The sequence below is a fragment of the Phaeoacremonium minimum genome (genome assembly GCF_000392275.1).
Source record: "Phaeoacremonium minimum UCRPA7 unplaced genomic scaffold PA7_03_scaffold_7, whole genome shotgun sequence".
Classification (NCBI taxonomy): Eukaryota; Fungi; Ascomycota; class Sordariomycetes; order Togniniales; family Togniniaceae; genus Phaeoacremonium; species Phaeoacremonium minimum.
Genome location: NW_006920914.1, coordinates 146,606 through 165,522, shown reverse-complemented (window position 1 = coordinate 165,522; position 18,917 = coordinate 146,606). Strand labels below are relative to the sequence as shown.

At 51.8% G+C, this 18,917-nt stretch overlaps 4 protein-coding genes across 4 annotated transcripts; 1 reads left to right on the top strand and 3 right to left on the bottom strand.

The window, feature by feature from the left end:
* Positions 1-1,309: 1,309 nt before the first annotated feature.
* Positions 1,310-2,440, bottom strand: UCRPA7_142 (putative c6 finger domain-containing protein; the record flags this gene model as incomplete). The annotated part of the gene is made up of 1 exon (XM_007912740.1): positions 1,310-2,440. The coding sequence occupies one exon, from the start codon at positions 2,438-2,440 to the stop codon at positions 1,310-1,312; it is 1,131 nt and encodes a 376-aa protein (XP_007910931.1).
* Positions 2,441-3,418: 978 nt separating this feature from the next.
* Positions 3,419-5,871, top strand: UCRPA7_141 (putative eukaryotic ribosome biogenesis protein 1 protein; the record flags this gene model as incomplete). Its single annotated transcript, XM_007912739.1, has 3 exons — positions 3,419-5,359; positions 5,553-5,683; positions 5,751-5,871. 3 exons carry the CDS (start codon positions 3,419-3,421, stop codon positions 5,869-5,871), a joined length of 2,193 nt encoding a protein of 730 aa, XP_007910930.1.
* Positions 5,872-6,289: 418 nt separating this feature from the next.
* On the bottom strand, positions 6,290-7,604 carry UCRPA7_140 (putative lipolytic enzyme protein; the record flags this gene model as incomplete). The annotated part of the gene is made up of 2 exons (XM_007912738.1): positions 6,290-7,386; positions 7,502-7,604. 2 exons carry the CDS (start codon positions 7,602-7,604, stop codon positions 6,290-6,292), a joined length of 1,200 nt encoding a protein of 399 aa, XP_007910929.1.
* A 956-nt stretch (positions 7,605-8,560) lies between these two features.
* UCRPA7_139 (hypothetical protein) lies at positions 8,561-9,241 on the bottom strand (the record flags this gene model as incomplete). Its single annotated transcript, XM_007912737.1, has 1 exon — positions 8,561-9,241. The coding sequence occupies one exon, from the start codon at positions 9,239-9,241 to the stop codon at positions 8,561-8,563; it is 681 nt and encodes a 226-aa protein (XP_007910928.1).
* Between the last annotated feature and the right edge of the window lie 9,676 nt (positions 9,242-18,917).

The following is an 18,917-nucleotide window of genomic DNA, read 5'->3' as shown; positions in this document are numbered from 1 at the left end:
ATGGCTGTGGCGATGACGCGTGGAAGGGATGACTTCGCGCCGCGAAGAAGAGACAGGGTCAGATCGCGAGAGATTAATATCCTGAATATAATCACAGCGCTGAGAAGCAAGATTTTTGGGGAAATTCGGTGTCAGTGGGCATTCTACAAACACAAAAAAGCCGATGCTCGTCAGGGTGTGGAGATTGGGAAACGACTGATGGAATCATTATCCGGCGTACCTTCAGGTTTGCTTCGAATATGTAAAAATGAAAAGTTCAACAATTCAGAGGGCAAGAGTCACGGCATCTCCGTGAATCCTTGAAATGATGGTATCTTGATCATGTCCGATATGGAAAGCAAATCTGCGTACGTAACAAAGCCGTAATCATGCCCAGGCAGGTGTAGCTGCTGAGAAGATAAGCGGTTGGCCTAGAACTCCCGTAGATACTAGCAACACACGATCCTGTACCCATCCATGTACTCCTGCAAATCCCCAATCCAACATAGTTCCATACATTCCTCCTTGGAGTATGCAGCTCACTGACGAGCACTGCTACATGAATGACCCTCAATAGTTGAAATACATTCAGTATATGTCAATTTCGACTGACAGCCAAAGAGTTTCCATTCGTCGTGTTTAACCACTTTGGCGGTGGAAGTCTCACTAAGAAGCTTCAAGGTTGAGCCAGGCCCCTTCGGCGCGCGGTGGGAAAGAGAGACCAAGAGGGCCTCGCAATGAGTTGAGACGCACAGAACCTTGCGAGTTGATGCCGGACGTCAACGGGGTAGGTGAGCCTCCTAGTCGTCACCTAAAATGTGGGGCGGCCACCTTCAGACGAAGACCTTATAAAGTTGTTTTTATTTAAGATGGCCCCATATCAACAGGGGTCGAGTCGAAGTAGTCGAGAAACGACCAACCGTTCGCCCCCGTTGCAGGCTTCGCGATGCAAGCTCAGGAGTATCAACCAAGGCTTTGGGTTCAAACCCACCCAAAGCTGTCCTCTTTTTACCCCTTCCCTTTGTCATCACACCACAGTATTGTAGTATGAAGCATTCGACATTTGACTTGCCTCCAACGATGGTCTCTGTGATCCCTTGCTCCCTCAGACCCGTCACAGTGGACCTGTGGGCGCCACGGATGGTTTCACTCTGGAACGGAACGGTATTTCCAGCACACACCCTTTGACAATGCCATGGCTTCCACTGTCAGAGTTCGACGCGCCGTTAACCGCGCTGTCGTCTCCAAAACAGAAGACGACAAATCGGCAGCCAAGCCTCAAAAACTTGATTGACAATCATATCTTTGAAAAGCCTCTTGGGATCCTCGACTAAGCAATGTTGAGTTGGTCGATGGCTTGCTTCGCAATGTCGATGATACGCATGCAGGTTGGTTTTTCGCCAGGCGTAGGAAACGGATGAACGCAGCCTGGTTGAGGCCTGATGAACCCCTTGGCAACAAGCTCGTCCATCTGTTCATGTCGCCGCCTCGATCTTTCCTCCATCATGACCACGACATCCTTCAGGCCAAGCTGGTGACAGGTGGGCATGCAGCTCGGGCCCCCTTCGGCCATCGGCTTGATCCCATAGACGTCGGTCTTGAGGAATGCTCGGACCGCAAGTCGCCACATGTTCGGCTCCATTGGGGCGTTGTTGAGACGTTCCTCCGCACCGCACACCTTATCTGATAGACTCCCCCAAACGCCTCCATATTCGTTCATCATGAATGTTAGCTCCCGACCTTCGGCTGTAGCCCTAGCAGTCTCCTCGTCGATCATCACAAGGATCTGTCTGTAGGCGTTGGCGGTCGAAGGCAGAAGAGCTCCAAGCAGCATCATGTTCTGGAACGAAGAAAGCGGGACGAGTTCGGCGTGGTTCACAAAAGGCGGCGAGCAAACAGGGCACTGGATCGCATCGTGGGCCGCTTTTGCCGCATTTCGAGCCACGCCCATCGCAGGCGCGACTTTGTTCGGAAGACGCTGAAGGGAGTCCAGAGCAAGGTAAAGGCTTGCGAGGCAGCCACAATTACCAGTAGGAGGGACACCGGAGGTCGCAGAATTGGAGTCCGGTGGTGTTCCCCCTTGAGACGACAAGCTAGGCGTTTTCTCCCAGAAGCCCAAGTCTATCTCTGGCATCGGCAAGACTTCGTCCTGGTTTAGTAGGGGAGGCTCAGGGGCTGCGAGAGGGTTAGGATTAAAATCGATATCACCAATATCAAAGTGCCATATGCCCTTATTGGCACGGACTCCCTTCGAGTCAATCTTCTGGGACTGAGGACCCGGCTGGGGATTCGACATAAATTCCGGGCCCAGCATGTCGAGAAAACTGAACTGTGAAACGTCAGGGTCGAGGAAGGACGTGTCTATGTCCATAGCACTGTCATTGGCTGGAACAATGACTGGCTCGTCGACTTTAGCGCCTTCTTCAACCTCAACAAGTGGTCGTTTCCTTGGTCGACCCATTTGCTTTTGGGGAGAATAGTGGCAGACGATGCCTTCCCGCCGACATCGCGCACAGCCATCAGGCTCTTTTGTGCACGCTAATTTTCGTGTTCCTGGGGAGATATTAGTGAATTTTCCTGGAAGTAATACGAGAATCAGACTCACTGCATTCATCACAGGCTCTGTGCTTCGTCTGGGCCCCACCAGCGGCGTCAGAGCTGGTTTTCTCGTTCATGTTTGTTGTGAGGAGGGGCGCTGAGGTAGATATTCACCGTTCTGCTCAACCCGTAACTTACGGGGCGGACCCCTTTGAATTTGACGACAAGCAGTAAGGCGTGATTCTCCTTTTCAATGCTGTTGGTCCTCAATTCGAGGAGGGAGGACGTTGGTGGTAAAATCAGGTGAAGTGAAGTTGAAGGCAGTAGGAGGATTCGTGGCCCCGGCTCTAGCCAGCAACAGAAACGGCTAGCCCGAGAGTGCGAGTGCAAATTAATAAGCCTATACAGGAGAGTTGAGGCGGCCTATTCAGTGTCATCGATGACCTTGAAATCGAAGTGCTACAGCGTATTATCACAGACAGACGGCAAGATATTTCTTGAGAGATTCTGGGGAAGTTCTTCGGCCGACCGAGGGTGGCTAGATTCTACCTAGACTAGAGCAGGAGATCGGAGGACATACGGGTGCCGGCTCCCGACTTTGTCATCATGAACTTTAAGTCGACCGCATTGGTACGAATAGACGGCTGAAAGGACAAGGCCCTCCGTGGTCCGTGCGCCAACTGGAGTGCAAAGGCGGTGAGAGATGCCTGGCTGCGTGCCACCTGGCAGGCTCTTATCGCAGCTGCCCACCTCCCCGCAGGTGGCAGAACTTTTTTTTTTCTGGGAGCACCTTAGCTTAGCATTTGGTGGTGCTTCCCGTCTGGAAGAATCGTACAGCGGCACACTCAGTTGCAGACCGACAGATCACCCAACCCAATTGGTGATCAAATCGATTCTCAACATGCCGGAAAGAAAGCGGAAAGCGTCTTCAGAGGAGGATGTCGAAGTGTCCGACGACGAGATCATAGATGGTCTTCTCGATGGCGCGCTGTCGCAAAGTGAAAGCGAAGACGACTCTGACGCTGCAAGCAGCGACGAAGAGGAGGTGGGGTTTGACAGCGAGGACGAAGAGGAAGGCGAGAACGGCCTAGATGATGACGAGGCCTTGCACAGCGACGACATCCCTTCAGATGACGAGACCGACCCTGCAAAGGTGAAGCCGCTGGCGCCAGGCCAATTGCCAGGACTCGACCCTCCTCAAGTAGAGGCGGAAGAAATCGAGGGTCCCAACTACCGAGTCGTCACGGATGCCAATGGAGGTGTAAGATACGAATATGACGAGATTGATCCTGTCTACGACTCCGACGATAGCGATGCGCAAGGACCAGCGAACACTATCGGCGACATCCCACTCTCATTCTACGATTCCTACCCTCACATTGGATATGATATCAATGGAAAGAAGATCATGCGGCCGGCTACTGGAGAGGCATTAGATGCTCTACTGGACAGCATCGAGGTGCCTAAGGGCTGGACAGGTCTGACAGACCCCGCCACAGGCAAGCCTCTGAATCTCAGTCAAGATGAGCTAGAGCTCCTGCGTCGTGTTCAGATGAACGAGGTTCCAGAGGAAGGCTATGACCCCTATCCGGATACTGTGGAGTGGTTTACTAGTTTTGAAGAGAAGATGCCTCTGAGCGCAGCCCCAGAGCCAAAGCGGCGGTTCCTACCATCTAAGCACGAGCAGAAGCGCATCATGAAGCTTGTCCGGGCAATAAGAGAAGGCAGGATATTACCGTATAAGCCCCCTGAGGAGCGCGAGAAGGAGGAGGAAGAGAAAGAAGAGGTTCACTATGATATATGGCAAGATGAGCAGCCTCGAGAGCCACATGTCATGCATATCCCTGCTCCGAAACTGTCTGCTCCCGGTTACGATCTAAGCTACAACCCACCTCCGGAGTATCTCCCCACAAAGGAGGAGAGGGACGCTTGGGAGAGCACAGACCCCGAAGAACGCGAAAAGGAGTACTTGCCAAAGCAATTCGACTCGCTACGCAAAGTCCCTGGCTACGATATGTTTGTCAAGGAGCGTTTTGAGAGATGTTTGGATCTCTATTTGGCACCTCGGGTGAGGAAGAATAGGCTTAACATCGACCCGAGCTCTCTGCTTCCCAAGCTACCAAAGCCTGAAGAGCTCAAGCCTTTCCCGACCGTGTGCCAGACGATATTCAGGGGACACGAGGGTCGTGTGCGGACGTTGGCCATCGATCCTACTGGCAGCTGGTTGGCAACAGGTGGTGATGATGGCACAGTCAGAGTCTGGGAGCTGCTGACTGGCCGTCAGGTGTGGAGTGTCAAGCTCAACAGCGAAGAGGCTGTTGATGTGGTCAGGTGGCGGCCAACGAAGGACTCATTTATTGTTGCAGCAGCTGCAGCCGAGGAAGTCTATCTAATTGTTCCTCCTGTGGTGGATCCCGAGCTGGAGCGAGTCAGCAGGGAGGTTGTTGACGCAGGTTTCGGTTATGCCGCGAGCGGTAAGGCACAATCAACAACCGTCGAAAACAAGGAACCTGCGGCAAAGTGGACAAGACCAGGTTCCCGACTAGAAGATGAGGGTGTCTTGCTCAAGATCACTGTTCGGTCACCAGTGAAGGTCATCTCATGGCACAGGAGAGGTGACCACTTCTGCACAGTCTCGCCTACAGGGCAAAGAAGCGCTGTCGCAATTCATACGCTCTCGAAACATCTATCTCAGATCCCATTCCGGAAGCTGTCTGGCCTCGCTCAGACAGCGCACTTCCACCCTTCAAGGCCGCTGTTCTTTGTTGCTACGCAGCGCACGATCCGTTGCTATGATTTGCAGAAGCTCGAGCTGGTGAAGGTTATACAACCAGGTGCCAAGGTACGTACACCGACAACCTTTGAAGTTTTTTGGTGAGAGACAAGTGCTAATCGCGAGTTTTCAGTGGATATCCTCGTTTGACATTCATTCTGGGGGAGACAATATAGTAGTCGGGTCTTATGATAGGCGCCTGCTGTGGCATGACCTTGACCTGTCTAACCGACCTTACAAGACAATGAGATTCCACGCTCAGGCCATCCGTGCTGTCAAGTACCACAAGGGTGGACTGCCGCTCTTTGCAGATGCCAGTGACGATGGCTCGCTACAGATCTTCCATGGCAAGGTCGTCAGTGACTTGATGGAGAACCCAACCATTGTGCCTGTGTAAGTGCTTCACCTTCTGACGCTTGATAAGTCTTGGAAATAAAGGGGAAACTAACTAGAGACGTAGGAAAATGCTCAAGGGTCACAAGGTTGTCAACCACCTTGGCGTCATGGATGTCGACTGGCATCCCCGGGAAGCCTGGTGCGTATCAGCCGGAAGCGATGGCACCTGCCGGCTTTGGATGTGAAGTATGATGGTATGGGACAATCCCTGTAAGGCATCCTAGGAGTTCATACGGTCATGTACATATTAATCTACGCATGTACGAGCGTGGCGTTCAAAATAGAAGGTAGTGAAACTAAAATACCAACGAGAAGCTTCGATTTGCAGGCTCAAACGTTAGTCGCTGCTAGCACGAAATCATTATCCAATACCCCTTGTTCTTATCGGCTCGAGGCAGCTTTGTTGGCAGCTAAGCCTCATTTTCCTCCGCGTCTTCGCCAGAGAGATAACGAACTGCGGTTGTCCAGAGCCTCGTTTGCAGGCAACATTAATTCTCGTAGGTTATATATTATATTAGATCCTTTGCCTTTTACTTTGATCATTGATTTTTCGTCCTGTCATCTCTTTCCGACTCCACACTTCCCGCCCCTATTTAACACAGCTCAAGTCATGCTGTGCACACCGCCCTTGAACCGTGCAAACAGGGAAATGTCCACGGCCTCCGCCATGACTCGATATCCCTCTGGGTTCAGATGCAGGTAGTCACCGCTATTATACGCCGAAGCCAGCTGCGTCGCATTCGCCGGGTCCCGAACCGCCTCGTCGAAGTCAACCACGGCGTCGAACCGGCCGCCGTGCCGTATCCATTCGTTCACGCGCTGGCGCGTTGCTTCCCTGTTGGCGTCACTGTACGCCTGGCCGGGTCCGCTGAAGGGCGTGATCGTTGCGCCGAACACGGGGATGCCGAAGGTATGAAGGCGCGAGATGACCTGGTCGTAGGCCCCGATCAGCCGTGTTCCCACGGTCTCCTGCGTGGCGGCGTCTGTATCTGCCATGCCGATGTCGTTCACCCCTTCGTACAACAGCGCATACTTCGCTCCGGACTGCACGATCACGTCTCTGTCGATGCGCCCCAGGGCATTTGGACCTAAACCATCATAGAGAACTCTATTGCCCCCGGCGGCCTGGTTGACGACTGCTATATTGTTGGTGGAGGAGTCGTTCTGCAAGCGTGCAAGCAATCGATCCGGCCAACGATCATTATTGTTCGTCGTAGAGCCTCGTCCATCGGTGATACTATCCCCCACGATGACAAGGGCACTAGAAGCACCAGGGAGCCACCCGTCGATGTTGCTGATGAAATACCAGTGGTCAGTGTGCTGCGCGGCCGCATCGTCCGCAATATCAGCAGCGTCCACTCGGTTCCCGGGAGCATAGAACGACGTCGTGCGACTGCCCGGGTGGCCGGTGATGTAGTTGGTGCTCTGGCCGGCCGCGAGGTAGATGCTGATGGTCAGGATCTGCTCCGCCTCGACGGGATAGTCCACCGGGTCGCTGACGACGCGGGCGCCGTTGGGCACGATGAAGTCCGCGTGTCCAGAAAAGGTGAGTGGCTTGACACTCTCGGTCTTGATTGCACTCGTCCCGGCGGAGCCATTCAGAGGCACCGCGATGGTCACAGCCGTAATTGGAAGGTCTGAAATGCCGAAGGCGTTCGAGATCTGCAGCCGGATGGTCGGAGCATCTTGCGTGATGTACACTGTTTGCCGGATTGTAGTATCTTGGAAGACCACATTGGATCCATTCTATTGAGCGAAGAACGGCGTTATCTGTGTGCTCTATTCTCGAGGTATGGGTATGACTATAGTACTTACATATGGCGGCGATGGCAGATTTTGAGGCTCGACCAATTGAGGCATCGTTCCCCATATCGAGACCCAATGGTTCCCTTTGCATTTGGTACTTGCCAGTGCCCATGATTGGAACAACACCAAGAGCACCGTGATGGTGCTTGTAAGCCGAGGAGCTATCATGTGGATGTTCAATGTCACGATGCAAACACCGGCAGTACAGCAAAAGACCCTACATCACCAGGGAAAGGCTCCCAGCTCCCAGAAACCAGTTGCAGATCTCCATTGTATAGATGAAGCACGCAGGAACAGAACGGCAAGGTCGCATGACGGATCCACGGCACACTGCAGTATGCATCGGGCTCGTGGAAGTTGTTTGGGTTCGGTGCGGAGGTGAAGCTTCGTGTTGTGGTACCATTAGGCTAAATTGTATTTCCGTTATAGTCAAGGAGAAACTAAGACTTGAATATTTGGGTATTATAGTAACTGTGGAGTAGCGAGGTGGCGAGGCATCGGAGCGATCCCAGAGGTGGAACTCTGGAGATGGACCTTGCGGAGGTTGCGTTGGATGGCTAAAGGGCTAGCTCCATACAAGCCCTCCACGAACCAGGTACAGAATGGGCTGTTCCCTGTCCCCGGATACAACCTCACTCTTGCGCCCCCGCAGCGGGTCTGTAGGTGCTTGAGGATCATTGAAGTTGGAGAATTGGAGATGTAGAGGGAAAGGCGGGCCGCTGGTCACTTCAAGTGTGTCTTGATGTTATACCCCACGAGGTGAGTTAAGGTCAAGTTATCTTAATCAATTCGTGATTTATGGATCCCTGTCTTCATTTGATATCTGGTACGGTGCGGTACATAACATCTGGAAAATCAATACAGAAGTACTGAAACATAGTACAATACATACAAGGAGAAGGCAACACTGCAAGCCAGGCGATCACATATAAATCTAACAGAAACTCGTCTCTTGTTGCCTTCGACCTTTTCTGGAACCGGGCGTGCGACGACAATAAACGAGAGTCAGTCGTAACGATGCATTCTTTTTAGACACCAAATGCAGATGAAAGTGTGTAGACAGGCGTCTTAATAGCGTCGACGGCGGCGGTGATGAGGTGGGGCTGGAGTGTCCTTTGCCCACTCCCCGGCGCCCGCAACGTCAATGTCGCTATCCGGCGAGGGAACAGGGATCCAGGCGGAACTTGCCTCGCTCAAGATGCTTGTCGGGGCCTTCTTGACGGCCCTGGGGCTCGTGGAGCGATGGCGAGTCATGGGATCCTCCAAGAATGAAAGGCGGGTGCGCTGAACCCAGCCTCCGGGGCTGTCGGGATAAGTGTACAAGAGGCCGGTCTGCCGGGTGTGGATCCCGAGCAGTTCGGTAGTCAGCTGAGGTGGCCCCGGGGCCGTGGAACCCTGGACGGCAGGAGCGGGACGGAAATGGTCGGTCTCCACGCCGCCGCTCCCGACCGAAGGCCCACTGTTGTTTGACCCGGCGTAGTGGGTCATCTCGTAGTCCCCCTCGAGGTCGAAGTTGGGCTTCATGTTGCCAATGTCCATCCGGCCCATCTGGGCGGTGGCATCCGCCATGGCAGTTCCCGATCCACCGCCGTCGGCAGTGGTGCCCGCGAGCTGGACAGAGGACAGATTGCTGCCGTTGAACTGCGGCATCCTGTCATCGACATCTTCAAAGAAGTCCCACTGCCCTTCGATGTCGGATGGAGGGGGCAGGTTCTTAGAGGGGTCCGGGTCGTTGTTGTGTACAGCCATTTTATATGGTAGGAGTGTTGGTATTGATTTATACAAGGTATCAGCCGGGAGAGAGCTTCTAGGACCGCACAGCAATTAGTATGAAGCAAGACTTATACGCCGACTCATGCGCTATCTCGCTTACCTTGGGTAGTTTGAAGCAAAGACCAGCAAGATCTCTTCTTGCGAAGGGAGTAAATTTAACAATTAAGTCGCAAATTGAGAGTTGTGCAGAAGAAAATGTTGCACAGGGCGTGGGGGGACCAAGTCTGGCGGCCTTGGAGCGTGGGGGAAAGTGCTGTAAATATAGAAAATACCAGAATTGATACAGTTGGGTTTTTTTCCTTATTACACACAAGGTATGGCGCACAGAGCTCACAAGTATCTACCGAGCCTACTCGAGATGAGGATCGGTGAGGGATACAGAAAGTAATTAATCTCAGAAAGTAGGGGCGGCTGGTTGATGGGGTTAAATATCCGTTGGCAGCTTTTACACATGGGCCGCCGGCGGTGGTGTTTTGCTGTGTTGCACGTAGCTAAGGTAGGTCAGGAGCTTGCTTAGCTTGGTATTTGGAGAAGTCCAACTCTTGCAGTCTAAGTTCTTAGTTTCATCCAGTTGTCGCAGTTGCGTGAAATGTCTACATGGCCATGCCTGGCCTAGAGCTATGATGCAACCCCCCGAGATCGGTCGAATCTGTCCATCTAAGATGACCCATTGACCAGCCGAGGAGGCGTCACGAGGACCAGCTACTGTGCTCGGCAGTGCAGAGATGGGGAAGAGGCCGAGATCAAACACACATGGGAATGGGAGTGTGAGGAAGCGCAAGTGTCCAACGCCAAGGGGCTGTGTTGGAGCTTGGTGCCAGCAGCAGGTCATGCTGTAAGACTAACGCCAGATTCCGCATAGGAGCACACCCGCTAGATCTTGCACAGCTGCAGGGCAACATGGCATCACTTGCATACAATCTGCACCGGATGGAATAGCTCCTCTTCTCAGTCGAGACTCTTCAGATCCATACACCTCTGGGTCAGCCTCACTTTATTCTTTAAATACAGACCCCGATGGAGATCTCTGGGGTAAGGTGTAGCAAGGTGTGCAGTTGTTGGAGTATCCTGTAGGCATTTTGGGTTAATTGAGCTGCACGTCGACTTGTAACTTCTGACACATGCAATCAGCGTAGCACTGACAGCTCCGGTAGCAGAGCTTCGTCCAACCATGCCATGCGGCGGTGTTGTCCATTTGTCTCGACCGCGCGACCGGAGACTTTGGGCAGATTGTAAATTGTCTTGGACCTCCCATGCCGACCGAGCACAAGGGACATTCTACGCGGGGTACCTGGCCGTACCTGGGCTGTATGTTTCACAGCTTGCATGACTTCACTTGTGGGTAACGCAGATGTACATTGTTAGGCGGCGCTACTCCTGCAGCTTTACAACATCTCCAAGGACACATGTCTACCTAGCAGCTTCTTTGGAGAATATGCGTCAGCAAGCAAAGAAGGGGGAGGCGAAAGGCTCTACAGGAAGAGAGGGAGTGACGACAGGAAGGGAATTGCCTGTGCCTGCGCCGTCCACACCCTCCACCGGTGCTTCTCTACATTGCCAATTCGGCTTTCATCACAGCATTTCTGAAAGGTGTCATTGCCCAGCCGCTTCCGATCCCGGACAACCACAACAATCTTTCTACATTGGAGATCACAAGGCCAGAGAGGCATGCGGTGGTTGAGACTTGGGTGTTGTGTGAATCCTATCTGCTTGGGTGAATTTGTAACGCGGACTCGGCTTCCGACGGCAGGTTGTACGCGGAGGCTGCTCCGATGAATAGTCTCACAGCGCGGCTTGTGTCCGCTGCACGAGAGAATATGTCATCAAGGGGAGGATGATGCACTTACAGTTCAGATGAGACGGATTGCCCACTGCCATTGGCTTCGACACAAGACCCCATCTTTGCGGCCACGTTGTAGCTTCACCTGCTGGTGGGTTGGTGAATCAACCCAACGGTCAGCCCCGCGGCTGAGCTCGACTATCCAGGCATGTCCGAATTCGCTCGCCGGCCACCAGCGGTTAAGTTAGGCTCTAGATGGACGATCTTGCTGATACAGTCACCGCGGTCAACAGACAGAAGCAAAGAAAGATGCCACCATCATCATCGGCAACAGCAACAACATCACAGCCCATTGATCCTCTCCGGCTTGCCCAACTTGGCGACCGATGGCCGGAGCAGGCCAAGCAGCCTTACGCAGTTTCCTTCTGAGTCACCAGCGCGTACTGTAGGTATTATCTGTTTCGTCCCGTTCCCCGCACTACATGCTCGGCCCTTCACATTGCCTCCCCGCAGGGTGCAAAGCCCAGCACGTCAGAATCGATCCATTGCTCTCCCGGCGACATCCTTCGATTGGGCCGCTGAGCGCCGAGATGCGAACCGCCCCGAGAGATGAGATGAGATCAGAGAATCCCAATTCCTGTGCCGTTGGGCAACATTTGGCTGGGTCACCTGCTCGATTACGTGCTGAATCTGAAACGTACTTGCGGCTCTGCTGTATCTTGCGTGAACGGATCTCGTATCCCAAGAAGCAGTAGAGGATTACGCATGCTGGCGATGCTTTGCAGGTCTAAGACGATCCTCTAGGGGTCCCCTGTCCCCGGATGTGCCGCGTCCTGCTCTACTACCCGGATACACCGCCTTGATAACGATAGGCTGGGGTGATCGGAAGGAATTCTCTGGGCGAGCTCCTGTTTAGGGGCTGAACGAGCCTGCTAAAACCACTAGAATATTTCTCGAATTGCCCTATGAGGTCGATCAGTGCTGAACCATGACTAGTCTGATTAGCATCTCGCGCCACGGCAAGCCCCCCTCCCCCTTAGCATGGTCCACTGTCCTTTGGTCGTCGAAGTAGGTATCTTCATCTACTGCCATTGTTGCCTGTCATGCTTGTCCAGAAACTAGACAGGTATTACTAGTTACTCGGCAAAATGAATTCTTCATGCTTTTCAGGTTGCAGTGGCAGCCTCAGTTTGGTTATGACAACAGTCCGGGCGACATTTTCAGCTGGCCCATAAGTCACGTCCTCAGGATATCTAACCAACCCTATTGTCACTTCCATCAGTCCACAGATGTCTTCAATAGTACCCCCAACAGTCGCAAGGCACCCGCTCGGTACGGAGCTGCCGTTCCGTTTGTTCGCCTGTTCCCTGGCAATGGGGGCAGCCCCCGATCTGTATATAGATTTTTGTAGCCGTGACAAGCCCAGCAAGTAACCTGTACGTCTTCCGTCCAACTCGTCTCGTAGGAACCATTTCCATGGCAGATGCTGAAGTTCCTCAGCCGCACTACGGATTACAACAGTTTCCAATGCTCCAACGACTCATCTTACTTGACGTCCAATGAGAGCTGACCACGCTTGTCAAAGTAACCTTGAAAAGTGATAACTAGGTGCGCGAGGCTGCCACCAGGGTTCATAGAGGTCTCTTCATCATGTATTTGTTTTGTGCTCTTTGCATCATTGACACAATAATCTGAATCAAGTCTGACAGCAACATCATTCTGTTATGTGAAGGTAGCGTCTACCCTGCGGCTTGTCCGATACATTTTAGCCTGTTCATTCTATCGACGAGAGCCTGGTCCTCATTAGCCCCCGAATCCGAAACGCAGCGAGACGAAATCCGTGCTTCCACCAGGGCACACGGACCCGAACTTAGCTTTACTAGTTCTTTGCCCTCCTAGGGAAATTAGCAAACTCTACCGAATGTAGCCTCATATCTGTATTGAGAAGCGCTTCCGCCGGTAGCCGTGTTTTCCTTCCATATGTGAATGATTGTACGACACCCTCTGAAGGTAGGTTTCTGAGCGGCCTTCCAGAGTGCAGATTGTCCGAAATCCCGCATTTGCCCATTTCGACCCGAGTGTTCTGGGCGGCGATTGCTACGGTACGCGACACTGCGAATTTGGGAGATGGACAAGCCGTTAGCAGCGGCTGCAGACAGCACTGCCGCGGCGAGATAGCAGCAGGTGCTGTGATAGCGGCGGCAAACAGGGAACCGTGGCCGCGGCGACACTTCCGTTGGCGAAGCAGCGGCTTAGCCTCCCACAGGTACCATATGTGTTCCTAGCCATGCAGAAACCAGCTCAATCCAATACTGCTTCATCTTGCTCGAAATGACATAAGGATTGGATCTTCGACCAAAATCGAGACTCGACATTGTCTCTAAGCCATCTTGCATCCTCTGGATGTGTCAGTAAGAATTGAACATCCTCATCCAAGATGCTCATATCGCGACGAAGTTTTGACCGAATAGTCTGACGATGTTTTGCTGCATTGAGCCGTACAGGTGTTTTGTTTGGCAAGCGTTGAACTGGTCGCCTCGAGAATGGATACTCTCTCAATTTCGATCGTATTTCCGCAGGCAGGGCTTGCTGAAGGGCAATGCTACTCAAATATTAGGTGACTGGTGGCTTCACAACGCTATGGGGTGGCTTCTGACAGGGATTTTCCCGTCCACTTATACCATAGAACTCGCGGTTCTTCAGGAGGCTCGACATGACCATGATCGATGAGGAAGTAGCAGCTCCGGTCCTCATAACCAAATTCATCACCGTACGCATTCCAACGATCCTGATGCTTGTCGAAGTCGCGGTTCCAGTGGTGCTGACAGATGAGGTTCCGCATATTCTCGACTTTTTCCTCATAACCATTTCCTGGAACAAGATTTGTTTTTGTTTGCACTAGTATCCGTGACGATCTCGGCGAGATGTCTCCCGGATCTTGTAGCGGCAAGCTTGGCTCCATGACGGAAATATCCGTGACAGCTTCTGGTAGACGAAAGATGGTATGGGAGTGGTTTCTGCAGACTCCAAGTGGCGTGGGCGGATGCGAGTTGGAGCTGGTGGGGATTGCGCGAAAATGACTCAGCAATGTCGAGATAGATGTGACTTGGGAGGTAAGACGAACTGGCGCTGGCGCGACGGGCTGGGCGCGATCAATCAGGTGAAAGTGACTAGGTTTTTGATTGGACGGAATAGGTGGAGTGCATAGGTGAAATCGATTACTCAAAAAACAGAAGCTCAGACAGTGACACAAGGATTTCAGGCCACGAACTTGACCAAGCTTGAGGTCACCAACTCTTTTCAGAGAAATCTGCGCGATTAGACGACTATATAGTTCAAATTGATAAAGTCTGAATGTCGACCAGCGATTTGTGTGCCGAAAGTGCAAACTCAACCGACTGCCTTCTCCGGAGCCTTATCAAGCTGATCGAGGATCACAACAGCTCTGAAGATGCCGAATTCAATTGGGATCCGATCACTTTCGCGTTCACCGCATCGATCGGTGTGCTGGCTACCGTCCTCACTCTGATTGCTGTCTTCCAGGCATTTCTGACGGCCTCAACTGGACGTCGTAAAGCTGACTGGCGTGCCATCGGCTCTTGGTCAAAAAGGACCCGGAAGATATGGAGTTGGCGTGATCTAAATAGACTCTCCTATGCAACAACTCCTATATTACGACCGACCACGCTTCCCATGCTAATAATGGCGGAGCGGCAGCGACAAAAAGAGAAACTAACTGGTATCCGTGAACAATTGGTCTCGTCATTCAAATTAAAGCTCAAGTCTAATGTGAAAGATGTAACGGAAACAGCTGCGACCTGGCCTAGATTTCTAAAGAGTCTCGGACTGCTTGGCATAGAAGACCATTTGAAGGAGGAGTACGTGAGGACTACATTAGTGGACTATCTCCCAGACGATGTGCTTGCTGCGCCTGCGTATGCAGAAGTGTCACTAATTGCCGCATCGATGGCGGCGGTTGGTGCTCGCACAATGAAGACAGATGGGCAGTCCTCATACCCCGTCATAGTAGGAAGTAACTTCCAATTCGACTTTCGCCAACATCCAACTCTTGGTGTCGTGGGGGCATTCTCCTCCTTCGGAAATCCGATCCAACGTGTATTCACCAAATCTGTCCCACTTCTCGACACACTTCGAGACTTATATACGACATGTGATCATGCGGAGGGCCGCCTGGACTTTTCAGCTCACTGTACGATAGAGTTGAAATCCGAAATATTGTTTATTTGGAAGAAACTGGACACAGTGCGATTCACCCGGTCACCGTTTATTCTAGATGATTTCAAATTATTTGACTATGCTTGGGGAAGTAGTCGCACTGGCTACAAGTTATTCAGTCCACGGGAGTTTAAACATGATTTCACCTGGCTGCTGATTGCGGGCAGTCCAACCTTGGTTCCTTCCATATTTCCGGTAACAAAGGCCGTACCAGGACTGGACGCAATCACATTACTTCCGCTTTACAACAGATTCTGGTCATCGCACGGTCTTAGAATTGAAGAGGAAAGAGCGGAAATCGACTCGACAGAACTATTCGCCATGCTGAAGAGAGAAAACCTGGAGCTGGAGCTCCTAGTGAATGATGTGCCACTTTCAGAAGCTGGCCTCCTGGATGTATCAGGCGTAACAGATCTGCTTGCAGGTCATGAGTGCACACCCGTATACAGGGCTTCCAGATTTCTGTCCAAATTAGCCAAATACCGCCGGGATGCCAAGAACAGTGGGCAAAGAAAGATTTTCATCTTGTCACCAGTCTTACAAGCATGTGTACAGTTGCTCTACGGCTGTCCAGATTTCCGTACATCATTTGATGCTATGGGAATATACGGGAGGCAATTCTTGCGAGCACTCTTTCTTCTCCAACTTCAAGAGTTAGATCGTTGGCTGCCGAAGAATGAGCCCATGTCTACGGTTGTTCAACGCCAAACGATGAAGCTCAACGGCATAGTGACCATACTTCTCGAGGTGGAAAAAGCTATTGCACATAACGAGTTTGGGGTTGAAGGACGGTCCTGGCATGAATTTGATCGGCCTGATCTCCCAGAAATGATCGTAGGTCAGCACTTCAGGATGATGCAGACTCTTGGCAGATTTATACTGGAGTTCCAAAATGCTTTGAATGTAGCACAAAGCCTTGACAGCACGGAGACGGCCACTGAGAGTGCGGTCCGTCGATATAAGGCGCCTCTTGCTTGTATATTGAGGAGTGTTTCAAGTGAAGAGCTATCATACCCGGAACTCGCATGTTATACGGTTGCAATGCTGGAACAAATGATGAATCAGTGGCTGCCCAGGGGATCTATGGAACAGCAAGATTCTGAACATCATGACCATGAGCAGGACAATATTGAGGAAGCGGTCGATACCGTCATTGTGTGGAGAGCACTTCTGATGTACCTACTGTTTTCTACTACGCCGCTGGACAGCAGTGACATGATAGATTCGGGGGTTTGGCTTCATACTATCCCGATACTGTAGGTGTCGGCGAGAATGTTAACGCAACTTCTTTGCACCACAGATGATCATATATAAGTGTGTTCCCAGTAATCGTGTAGATACTTCACTATTTCCAGTTCACGCTTCGATCATAGTCATATGTTTCCCGCTAAAACGCTCTCCAATATGACACGTCTGGCAGCACCGGGCTTTATTGGGCTCTTGGTGAACCGTCCGGCAGTCTCTTGCAACAATTGTTACAGAGGCCAATTGCTGTCCTGCTGACGTTACTTACGTAGCTCACCCATCATACCACAAGTAGATTTCCGATCCGGCTCTTTCCCACTCCTTGTAACCCACTAGCTGCTTAGGCAGAGAATGAGTCTTTCACGAATGCTGCATCGTTGCATTCGTTACGAGCTACGGCAATATATATTCACACCTCAACTCGCCTGAGATACGACTATTATTTTTTGCATTAAACGAATCTTCATCTATACAGAAGTCAACGGCCGTGCTATTTCATTCAGACCGTTCGTTTCAGCCAATTGTCGCACAATCAACGTCATTTTGAGGCATAACTCCCTACTTGTAGTCCTCACCTTTCACTGTACAATGTTGGAGGCCTGACAAGCAGACAGATTTGTCCGTGGTCTCAGTAAATGCATATAGCGTCAAGCTATAAGCCAGCCTCTGGCCGAGAAATGCAACCCTGCTCAGTGCAATTTTATGTCATCGCGCTCCGCCCTATTTGACATCATCCGTCCACGTACCACTAATATCTAGCACCAGTGCTATTAGCCCGATCCCTACGATCCTTCTCAACAGGGCCGGCCATAGAACTGTTTGATTTCCTTCGCAAGGACGAAGCCTTCAGCCGCCTCGCTCCTTGGTAGGCGCGGTCGAGCTCCGTCTCGATCACACAGCGAATCCTCAATGCACAAACAGCTGGCCACACAATCCTCTCGCCCTTGAGAATCCAGTAGTCGAGCATCTCCCGACTTGGAGTCTCTAGAAGCCTCACAAAGTCACCGGCCGTGACTTCTGGAACTAATGTCATGCTAACGGTCATCATTAGTACTCGAACTTCAACTTATATAAGCTTCGTGGCAGTAAACATACCTGGCACTAGGGATTCTCTCATCCACGAGAAACCTCCGGATCCCTACTGGCAGGAGTTGCAGCGTGTCCAGCTGTCCTAACCTATGCCTCACCTCCATGCCCACCATTCTTGCCAAGAAAGCCGTGATCGACATGGTCTTATTCCGTGTTTCTAGGAAAGACGGCCCATGCATGTCTGACTGCAAGAATGGTATCAGGTAAGGTCTGGCCTGACTCACTATGAAGTGATTGACATTGAAAAGCTCTGCAATACGCATGAGGGGCGAGTCCCGGTCTGAATAAGATGCATGAGTCCAAGGTCGGAGCTCTATGCTGCTCGCTGGAGCCCAGGGCACGATGGTGCCGTGGGCATCTTTGCACAGTAGTGTGGTCTCGCGGTGTCCATATAATGATGGCGTGGAGGCATTTGAAGCCACTGCTGCTGTCCAAATCAACTTGAAGAGTGTGTCAGTCGTGAAATGAGGCTTATAAGGGGGGTGTCGTGACTTACAACGTTCGGAGCGGTCAGATAATTCAACAATGTCGGGATCCCACCGCGTCCTTCGGTCGCAACCGTGATATTAAGAACTCGCTTGCACTTGTTGTACGCCTCCTCAAATGTCATATCTCCCACATTGGCACGTACACACTCCTCAAGTACTTTGACGTCCAGGAAATAGCCCTCCTTCCAGAATCTCTTCACCCGTCGAAGAAGTGTTTCCCATCTCGTCTTGAAAGTCTGTGTTTGTGCTCTTTCTCCGCTTTCAAACTTGCCTGTTTTTTCGAAGGCCGATAAATCAATGCCTTCACCGCTTAGAACCGCTGGTAGTTCCTCTTCTGTATGAATCGCTACAAGTGCTGCAACCAGCGCCCCTGTTGCTGTGCCAGTAATCACACGCGGCAGAAGTCCTCGCAGAAAAAGAGCCTTCGCAACTCCAAGATGACAGAGACCAAAGATCGCTCCTCCTTGAAGTACCAGGCTACTGCGCCCGTATGCCTGCCGGGTATCGTGGACAAAGTCAAGCTTCATCTGCGTTGGCATTGGCTCGTCATGGCTGAAGTGCACTCCAGGCCCTCCACTCGTCCTAGTCACGGTCTTGGTATCAGTGTTGGCCTCATTGCTTCGTGCAAGTGGCGGTGAGAACTGATATCCGCCGCTCTCAATTGTCCGGCCATCTACCACTGGCAGACTCGCAATATCCTCAATCGCCTCGGCCACCTGAGTGATATACTCTTCAATCAAGTATTTGGTGCCCGCAAAACTCCGGTTATACAGCTTTGGCGCAGTGATATTGCCCAAGTTACGCACAAGTCCAG